The 11,039-nt window shown below is 38.3% G+C and overlaps 1 protein-coding gene across 1 annotated transcript; it reads right to left on the bottom strand.

The window, feature by feature from the left end:
* Positions 1 to 2,947: 2,947 nt before the first annotated feature.
* On the bottom strand, positions 2,948 to 6,341 carry LOC127563950 (ubiquitin-like protein 5). The gene has a single exon (XM_052000136.1). The coding sequence runs from the start codon at positions 3,672 to 3,674 to the stop codon at positions 3,453 to 3,455; it is 222 nt and encodes a 73-aa protein (XP_051856096.1). The 5' UTR covers positions 3,675 to 6,341; the 3' UTR covers positions 2,948 to 3,452.
* Between the last annotated feature and the right edge of the window lie 4,698 nt (positions 6,342 to 11,039).

Raw genomic sequence — 11,039 nt, 5'->3', positions numbered from 1 at the left:
AGTTTTTCTATCTTTCTGCTTGGTTCCAAGAGCTCTCCCGAATGTCTCCAAATCCAAAGGTTTGTCCTTCAGCCTCCAGCCAGCCAGATGAAAAATGGAATGAGTCTTTCTTGCCTCTGAGAGGGCTTCTGGCTGAACTCACTTGATGCTCCCCTCTCAATCTAATTCAGCTGAACTCTTCTGACTGGGCCTCTGTCTGCTTCTTATATATGACTCTTCTGAGAGAATGGGATTATGGGTTTCTCCCAGAGTGCTCTCTGGCCTTAAGAGCTTCAAGGGAGGTGTGAATTCGGATATCTCATACTAAACCCTGAAATCTCCCAAACGTGTACTCCAATACTTCTTGCTTATATGAACTCTCTAAAGGTGTGAACACAAGCATTATTATCTATCAGGTCTACTTAGTACCTTGTTTCTTCAGGCCCATAACATCTCCTTGTAGGATCAGATCAATCATACTGAACCATGCTAAATTAGATAATTATTGTCTCTATCAACTCTAATGACTTTACACTTTGTAAAGATTCCAACATTAGCCCATATATACTTATAAACTTTTGTGAATTGATTGCTCAGTGACCTAAATAAACCTCTAAGACTCTAATTTGCTGACCTGCATTAATAGAGGATATCCTCTATTCCTGACCATGAACTTCTCTATATTGGTGAAATCACAGGTTCAGTCTTTATCCTTTCTCTATGATTGGCATTTTATTTTTGTGTCTTAACACAATGCTTTGTGCTCAGAATGAATTTAATATATTTTTTAAATTAAGAAGAAAAAAATTAGGTGGGATATACTAGTTGTTCTCAAGTACTAGAAAGTTTGCAATGTGAAAGAAGGGTTAGTCTTATTGTATTTGCCACTTTCTGCATGAGACAAATGTCTATTCAGCTGCCTCACTTTCTAAGATGATTTTCCACTTACTCTTGTATATATTTTCTCTGGACCTATTTATTTACATGTTGCCTACCCCCATTAGAATGTAAACTCACAGACAAGGATTATTTTTGCCTTTTTTAAAATATAATTTTACATTTTTTGTCATTTGGAATTTGACAAAAACAGTTTAGTGATTTTGTGGACATAATTTCAAATTGCTCTCCAGGACCAAGTCACAGCTCCATTAACCACTGTCGCTCTTCTCCCACAATCTTTCTAACATTTGTCACTCTCTCCTGCCATCTTTGCCAGGCTGATGATGTGAGGTAGAATCTCAAAATGCTTTTTACTTATATTTCACTTATTATTAGGAGTTAGGAGGATTTTTTTTTTCATGTAGCTATAGATAACTTGGATTTTTCCCTGAGGAAGGGTTTGTTCATCTTTTGATCATTCTTGTAATTCTCTTGTTTATATCTCAATCTGATTATACATACATATTATACACACACACACACACACACACACACACACGGAATTGAAGTCTATCAGACTATCAGAGCAATTGGCTACAAAGTTTTTCCCCTCAGATAATTGTTTGCTTTCTAATTTCAGCTGCTTTGATTTCTTTGTGCAGAGCTTTTTATTATTTTGTAATCATAATTGTCTATATTATCTTGAGATAATATTTGTAGGAAGCACTTAGTATAGTGTCTATCACATAGCAGACACTATGTAAATACTTATTCCTTCCCCACTTACGTTATCAACTATGATACTTTATATTGCTCTCTAGTCACTTCTTACCACATTCTTTTGGCTTTTTTTGGTTTTGATATAGCTTAGCAAAGAATCTGTGACAACTGGATCAGAACTGATCTCTAATCTGTAGATGCCCAATGCCAAATAAACAGGGCAGACTAGTGACAGGAGTCAGGACACAAACAGAACTTTAATTTCAGGAAAATGATGCTTGCAGATGGAAGTGCACCATCCTAAGAATGAGGGCTTAAAATGTTGGACCAAAGATAGACCTTATACACCACAAATCAGATGGATTATAACAATCATTTTTAGGTCTTGGATTACTGTTCCCACGGGCCATGGGAACAGTATTATCCCAAATCTTTAGGGTCATGCCCACTCTGTGAAGCGCAGAACTAAAGTCCCTATAACAGGAATCTTTCAGTGACAAAGAGAATAAGTATTAGGAAGATGTGACTGATGTTCCTGGGAAATAGGGGAAGCTAAATCCTTCAAGGAACACTTAGGGCAAGCTGTACATTGTCAGAAATTGATATCCAGAGAGCAAAAGATTATTATTATGCCCAGCTTAGGAAACACCTGTTTGTTGCACCTTAGCTCTGGGAAACAGTATTTACAAAATATTTTTTACATCTGGTGCATAAGTGCTTAATAAATGTTTGTTGATTGAGGATAGAACTAGGATTAATATATAAAAATCGCAGGAAAGTAAATTTCTCCTAAATTCCTTATAAAATGAGAAAAACTTTCCCAATAATTGTGCTGTTCAGAAAAGGAAGGAGCTCTCTCAAGAAGGTAAACTCTCTTGCTCAAAAAACATTTCAACTCTCTCTTGCATTTTGGATAAAATACATTTGATTCTCAAGAACCTTTACAATTGGACCTCCCAACCTACTTTTCCTGGCTTGTACATTATTTTTTTCATATACAATTCATCCAAATGGATCTACTTACTATTCCTGGGATGAAATCTATTTCCCATCTTAGTATCTTTGTCCTAGCCTGGAATGCACTATTTCCTCAACACTGCCCTGTAGAATCTTGAGCTCCATTCAAAATTCAGTTCAAGCAACACTTGCTACATGACTTCTATCCTAAAGCAGAAGAAGGCAGAAGAGAAGCCCTTTTCCCAGAAATTGCTTCTTCACTTAGTGGGGCTAATTTTTTTGGTGGGATAAGAACCCAGCAACAAACTTGTGGGAAGGTGTCATAGTTCTCTTGATAAGATATCTAGTTGTGGTTCCTATTAGTACCCCCGGATTTAGCACACACGATCCATAATAAGTACAGTGGACTGGCTTATTTTTTTAAATTGCATTTTATTTTCAGCTTTGAATTCTCTCCCCTCCATTTCCTTACTCATTGAGAAATCAAGGAAAACAACGCCATTTCACAAACAGGTATAGTCAAGAAAACAAATTTCTGCATTGGTCATATTAAAAAAGACAAACAAATTATGCTTCTTCTGCACAAGGACTCCATCGCTTCCCAATACGTAGGTGAGTAGCATGTTTTATCCCCTGTCCTCTGGCATTGATCCCAATTTCTAAGTCTTGGAGACTTAACTGTCCTTCGAAAACTGTTACTGTATATATTGTTCTGCTGTTGCTGTTCCCTTCCCTTTACAGCAGTTCATACAAGTCTTACCCAATTTCTCTCAGTCCATGATTGGTTGATTTCTAGGGACTTGCACCCTCAGTCTGCACTTTATGGCTACTGGAAACTCGACAGAAACTGCTGCAGGAAGTCTCATTCAGGAGGGGGAGGGAGAGGAAGCAGCGCTGACGTGGGCGCTGAGGATCCCTTACTGGTAATAAAGCTCCAGGTTCATTCCGTCATGGATTTCATAGTCGCCCAGGGTCACGTGGTCCTTGAAGACCGTGTACCATTTCTTCAGCACGATCTTGTTCCAGCGGGTGCCCGTCTGAGCCGCAATCAGTTTCTTCAGGTCCCCGATGGAGTCTTCGGGGTTGCACTTCACTCGGACTTTTTTGCCCAGCCGGTCATTGCACACGATCTCGATCATGGTTCCGGACGTCCTCCGCCGCCAGTAACTGCAGCTGCTGCGTCACTGCGCTCGAGATATGGTGCGTCAGGCTGTGGCGGCCGCCTTTTGTAACCGTCGGAAACCGGAAACCGGAAGCCCCAAACCGGAAGTCGCTCGATTTATCTAGCACACTCCTTCTAAGGTGTGAATCTAAGTTGTGAATTTCAGTATGTGGAGCTACCAAGATACTTGAATTGGAAATGCTCGTGTACTTGTCAATCCGTGGAGACCGACGGCACTCTCAGCAGATTCAAACACATAATTATGAATTATTCCCTTCCTAATTTCTTCCTTTCTCCCCCAAACAAAGAGCTGGAGTAGACGCCCCGTTGTCTCCTCCACCCCTAGCATTCCAGGCTGGGCGCTGACTTACTGGAGGAGAGTTGGCTTTGAACCACTTGACCAGAAACCTAGGACAGCTGGAGACTCTCTAGCATGGGGCATGGGGGGAGGGGAGGAACGTGGTGGTGGGGAGGTGGGGGGAAGGGTGGTCTTTGCTCCCTTTTAAGTGGGTTTTCCAAGGCTACTTCCTCATACTTTACACTCACCCTTTCTCTGCCCATTGCTGGCTTCTCTATCTTCCTTCCTTCCTTCCTTCCTTCCTTCCTTCCTTCCTTCCTTCCTTCCTTCCTTCCTTCCTTCCTTCCTTCCTTCCTTCCTTCCTTCCTTCCTTCCCTTTCTTTCCTTTCTTTCCTTTCTTTCCTTCCTTTCCTTCCTTTCCTTCGTTCCCTTTTTAATTTCCATGAGTCCATGTGATTGCCTTTCTTTGGTTTAAGATAATGATTTGTAGATACCGATTAGGCAGGAGTAGTAGGAACTGGGAGTATAGAGAAGGCCCTCTGGGTTGACCTGATCTGGCCAGTAGTAACAGTACTGTTGGCTTTGGGAATCTATCCAATCTGATGCTTAGGTCTGGAGCAGGAAGTAGAGAGGAAAAGGAGATGACTCTTCCCAGATTTTGGCAGCTTCAAATTGTTGGGCTCACTGAGGAAAAAACAAAACAAAAAAACCCCGGCAGCATTTTCCAATGTCCCCCACCCTCTTTCCTGTTAAATGGTCAAAGGTGTGATGGCCTTTTCTCCTCCTTTTCTTCTCCCCTTTTTGTGCATACAAGTGTAAGTGATAAGTGGAGGAAAAAAAATCTAGGGATCACAATACAGTCTCAAAACTGACTAGTGAAGGACTGAACTTAGGTACTCCCTGGAGGAAAATAAAATTTATAAGCTTTGCTCCAGCTAGAGTTCCTCCCAGCAAGTAGTTGGAGTTTGAGAGGAAATAGGAATAGAACTTGGAAGTTCTACTGTGTTTGGATAAACAATTCTTAAAATGAGTGTTGTTCCCAAAGTGGGATGGACTGCCTCTGAAGATTAGGGAGGACTATTCTCAATAGAGTCTTTGAGGGGAGGCAGAATTAATTACCGTCAATTGGCATCTTTAAAAGGGAATAATGCTTCACTTTAGGTGAGAATTCAATTCAGAGATTCTGATTCTAGTTTCCCCCCACTTAACTCTGGATGGAGGGACTTCAGCTTCCTGGAGGGCAGTCTTTGGATGTGAACATCATGTCATTGATTGAATCATGGGCTGGAGTCGAGTGGGGATGAGATGTGGCTGTATACTGTATTAGAATGAGCAGCACCTCTAGTCCTCTAATTCCAAGGACCTTAGTTCAAACCTCATCTGATATCTACTATCTGTGTGACTTTGGGCAAATAAGCACACCTCCATGAACCTTAGTTTCCTCATTTGCAAGGATATCTTGTCATCCATCATAGGGACCTCAGGAACCCAAGTGCTAACTACAAGTCTGAATTCCTTTGCCTAAAGTCTGGGCTGTATCTAGTGTTTCTGAAGACTGGGAATAAATATTCTGCAAATTCTTCCAGCAACTTGGGTCTTGTGGCCAGGGAAATACTCTTTCTAAAGACTTTCCTATCTTTTATTTGGGATGTTGTTAATTTGATTTAATGTGCAAATGAAATGTTATGGTTTTTGTGTCACCTAATGCCTGCCATCTTAATGAATTAAAGCACAGGAATTTAAGCTCTTATGGATTCCTTACTAGACAAATTCAATTAAATTAAATAAGTATGTACAAAGCGCTATGGACAAGTGCATCATGGATTTAAAGAATTGGCAGGGACCTTAAAGGATATTCAGTTCCACCCCTTCATTATGTAGATAGGGAAAATTCCCAAATAGCTTCATTCTCTCTCTTCTATATAATTGATTGCTCAGTGACCTAAATCTCTAAAACTATAATTTGCAGAGAAAATGTGACCTGTATTGGTAGAGGGAGATTCCTTACCATGAAGTTTTCTATACTGATAAAATCATACATTCAATTTCTTTCCTTACTCTATGACTGTTATTTTTGTGTCAACACAATGCTTTGGGTTCAGACTGAATTTAATAAATTTTTAAAATTAAGCAGAAAAAATTTATGTGTGATATACTAGTTGTCAAGTGCTGGAAAGTTTACACTGTGGAAGAGAGGTTAGTCTTGTATTTGCCACTTTCTGTAAGAAGCAAATGTCTCTCCAGCTGCTAGTGCCTCATCCTCTAAGATTACTTTCTATTTACTCTTGTATATATTTTCTATGGACCTATTTATTTACATGTTCCCTGCCCCATTAGAATATAAACTCGCAAGCAGGGGTTATTTTTGTCTTTTGTAAATACATACGTGTGTGTGTGTGTGTGTGTGTGTGTGTGTGTGTGTGTGTGTGTGTATAATGCTTTGTGCATTGTTAAGGGGAACTTCCTCACTATTGAATTTTCTATTAGTGAAATCATAGGTTCAGCTCCTATTCTTACTGTATGACTGTCATTCTATTTTTGTTTCTTAACATAATACTTTACACTCAGAATGCATTTTTTTTTTTTTTAATGAAGCTGAGAAGGTAAGTGGAGTAAGTCAAATTCTAGGCTCTTCAAATTTTCCTCAACAATTCAGAACATAATTTCAAATTGAATGAAGAGTGGGAAAAATAAACAAAGTCAGAGTAAAGTCATTTTCTTTCTAAGACAACTTGAGAAGATCTCAGGAAAGACTCCATCAATAGCCAGAAAATTTCAAACTGCTGACATAGAGGTGGAGGTCATATTCCTCAGTTCAGACTTTTTTCTGTCCATCATGAATCTATTTGATTCCTGCAAAGCTTCTCCTAAAATTCTGAAAATGTCACTGGGTTCTGAAATGCTTCCATCGAGCTGGAATCCATTGTTGATGATACATTATCTCTGTTATATTTCTTTCTTCTAGTATCTCTGTTGAGCAAGATACTCTTTAGGGCAAAGGCTCTTTACTTTCCCAATTCTATTACACTTTCTAGGAAACTTAAATGACCTACTGCTGCCCTCTTGTGGCTTCTAACTTCCATGCAGTCTCTTTTATCATAGAGGGAAGGGGTCCCATCAGTTGAGAAACGCTATAGCAGATATTTTATATTTTATATATATATATCTCAGATATTTTTATAATTTAGATTCCACTCAGCTAGCTACTAGCTACTATCAATGAGTTATCTGTCTATCCTGCTGAAGCAGAAAGTGTTAGGTTTAAGGATTTGAGTTTGAAACTGAGCTTTGAACTATCTGGATGAAGGTCTTGGGTGGGTCATATAACAAAACAGTCCCGCCTTTAAAGAACTCATTCCTTAGTGGAAGATGTTTGTAAATAATTAGAAACATACAAAATATAAGAATTAGATGGAAGATACTCTCAGAAAAAAAGGCATTGGGTGGGGGGTGGGAGTAGGCATTTTTATAAAGTTGGCATTTGATCTGAGTCCTGAAGGAATAAAGAAAAACTGAGAGATGGAGGTATCAATACAGGGCATCCCAAAAATGGAGTAGAGTAAGGACTTGACCCTTGAGTTATATGGAGCAAGAAGATGCTGAGAAAATATGGAGGTTGGCATTCCCAAAGAGTCCTTCCAGCCCTGATTTATCATCTGATTCTGGGTCTAGTATCCTCCCGGGAAGTGTGAATCCAGTATTAACAAGTATTTATTAAAGCATACTTATGGGAAAGTGCTTAGAAAAGAACTCTCTTAGATACTGTATTTGAATAGCACAGTTCCCAGTCCTAGTTATTATAGTGATATCATAAGCAACAAATTATGGAGGGGGGGTTCAATTTCATTAGAGTTTAGAGATTGCTTGACTCCTTGATGTGAGTGTACATGAGAGGTTGCCTCTTATATAGAAAATTAAGAAAATTATTAAGCTTTCAAATTTCCTTTAAAATCTATTAAAACAAAAGAGAAATGAATCCAAAAAGACTTTCTTGTGGTTTTATTCCTCTAAGAAAACTTGTCAATCCAAACACCCAAACAGTGCTAAGGCCCTTCCCTGACTTTTGCCATGCAGTTTTATCATTCCCTTTCCACTATGCTATTTTGTATAATGTTCTGATTAATTTTCTGGAAGTCTTGGGACCAGCCTTCTTTCAGCTGAGTAATCACCAAGAGAATAGCCAGGGATAAAGTTCAAATTCTTTATTGTCTCCTTCACAGCCTGTCTCCTAGCCTGGGGCCCCGGGCTAGCTTTCTGGAGGCCCTTCAGGGCCTTGGTCTCAGTGGGGGAAGCAGGAGAGCCACCACGCCAATCTCTGTCTTGAAGTCTATCTATTTCTGAGAGTTTGAGCTCCAGCCTACAGTCCTCTGTCTTCTCTGAGTCTGTATCTGGCTGAGTTTGTCCCAGTTTATATGCTCTATTATAATTACATGATTACAGTATATTGAGTATAAACCAATCATTATATCACTAGAGAACCTAGATAATCATTGTTTTATCAGTTCCACTGAGTTAACACCTTGTAAGAATCCTTGTTTCAAGTATATTTCTCCAGAATTCTGGCCCATTACAATTTTGCATTGAGTATGATTGCATTAACCAAGCTATAGAAGTATGGAAAATACTGAAAACTGTATTCTCTATTCTTAACATGCTGCATTTCTAACCAGTTGAAGAAAGACAAATCAGACTCTAGGTTTAGAGTTAGAAGGAACCTTTAAGACCATATAGTCCAATCCCTTCATTTTACAGATGAAAAAACTGAGGCACATTGAAGTTAAGAGATTTAGGATCATAGATTTAGAGCTAAAGAAGCCAAAGGCATCTAGTTTCCAACTTTTAAGTTGTGGGTTGTGACCCCACAAAGGGTCTCAATACTGAATGTATGGGTCATGAAATTATGATTTGTTATCAGTTTGATTTGTATACCTATTTTATATTACCTATATACCCAAAACTGTGTAAGAATTTCTCAGGTAGAAAGGGGTTACAAGTGGAAAAAGTTTAAAGCCCTGTCTTAGTCAACACTCTCCATTTTATATATGAAGCAAATGGGTCTTAGGTGAATAAAGAATTATAGATCTGCTATAATGGACAGATATCCTTATTGAAACTGACAACAAAAACTCTAATACTCTGAGAAGTATGGTATAGTATAAAAAGCATAGATCTCAGAGAGAAGAGTCTGGAAGTCTACTGTGATGATGAATGAGTTATTTAACTGTTTGAGTCTCAAACTCCTTATCTTTAAAATGGGGAATAAACTCATTCTATTTACAGAGTTGTGGTGAACATAACATGAAATGATATATTTGAAAGAAACATAGCAGTAGTTCACAAGTATTAATCTTATTGAAACTTAAATAGACATGAATGAAGCTGCTTACCCCTTTAGATTTAGAGCTCACAACAACTTCAGAAATAATCTTGTCTAATTCCCTCTTTTTACAGAAAATGAGCATAGAGATTAAATTATTTACTCAAGGTAATATAAACAACAAAGTTGGGGTCAAAAGGTCAAAAGAAGTCAGTAGGGCATTTCTCATCTCAGGGGGTGGTGCTCCAGGGGATGGCTACTCAAGATTATAGCTCATGAACTAGTTTAACTATCAACCAGATAACATAATTAGCTTAATGCAAAGACATTTAATGAAATCATAACTTCCTTAGTATTCACCCTTTCATAAATATGCACAATATCAAAGGGTAGGCCCCTAGGTAGCACCATGGATAGAGCACTGAGTTTGGAATCAGGAAGACTCATCTTTTTGAGTTCAAGTCCAGCTTCAGAAGCTTACACACACACTTACACTGTGACTTTGAGCAAATCACTTCACACTGTTTGCCTAGTTTCTTCATCTGTAAAATGAACGAGAAAAAAATGGCAAAGCACTCTATTATATTCTTTGCCAAGAAAACCCCAAATGGGATCATGAAGAGTCAAACATGACTGAAAAATACTACAAAAACAAAACATAGATCACAAAGAAAACACAAAACAGAACATGAACAGGGATTATGTGTAGTCAGAGCTACACACACACACACACACACACACACACACACACACAGAGTATGTGCAACTCACATTTCCAATGCCTTCAACTCTATAGATCCAATGATTTCTCTTAGTGATGTCATTAGACTATTCACCCTAACCCAGACCTGTTATTAGTCTTGTCATTTTTACTGGACTCTGCTCCAATGGTTTCCATCTAGAACATAAGTTATTTGGGAGCAAGTCAGCTAGGTAACACAGTAGAGAGAATGCTGCTCCTAAACTCAGAAAGATTCATCTTTATGAATTCAAATCTAGTTCAGACACTATTATATTATCCTGGGCATTCTCATCTATAAAATGAGCTGGAGAATGAAATGGCAAGTCTTTCCAACATCTGTCAAGAACTCCCCAAAGAAGGTCTTGGGGGAGTCATTCATGACCGAAATCAAGTGAACAACAAGAATTCAAGAAAAAATAAGTACTATGTACTAGATTTTGTGCTGATTGCTGGAAATACAAATACAAACAAAAAGAAAAACTGCCTTGCCCTCAAAGAACTTACTTATTTAATTCATTTTTAAATTTATTTGATAAATTAAGGTTCAGAAAAACAAAATACACAAAAATAAGATAATTTGAATTTATTTAGCTTTTTTCTGCATAAAAGATTCTAGAATTTTCCTAATATCACAATTGATATTTCTTTAAAAAGCAGACTATTCAAAATTTCTTGTTCCAATTGAAGAGTAATACTAGTTTTATTTTATTTTATTATTTTTTAAACCTACATCTGAGGCCCTCCTTGAGCTTGAGACTCAGACTAAATGCCTTTTGGGATCTACTTCTGATAGGTTCTACTTTCTTCCAGATCCTCCTAACTTCTCACTCCCTTGCCATCCTCAGTTTCATGTTGTTCCCCTAGCTGTGACTAAGAGGAGATAGTTGCCTGGCTTTCAGATCATGGCTGCTGCAGTTCTCATCCCCTATTCATTAATCGTGGTTAACATGCAGTTACTGATAGAAATGGGGATGCTCAGATTCAA

This window comes from Antechinus flavipes, chromosome 5, assembly GCF_016432865.1.
Source record: "Antechinus flavipes isolate AdamAnt ecotype Samford, QLD, Australia chromosome 5, AdamAnt_v2, whole genome shotgun sequence".
NCBI classification, from domain to species: Eukaryota; Metazoa; Chordata; class Mammalia; order Dasyuromorphia; family Dasyuridae; genus Antechinus; species Antechinus flavipes.
The sequence above is the reverse complement of the archived record's forward strand: the minus strand, read 5'-3'. Positions and strand labels throughout refer to the sequence as shown.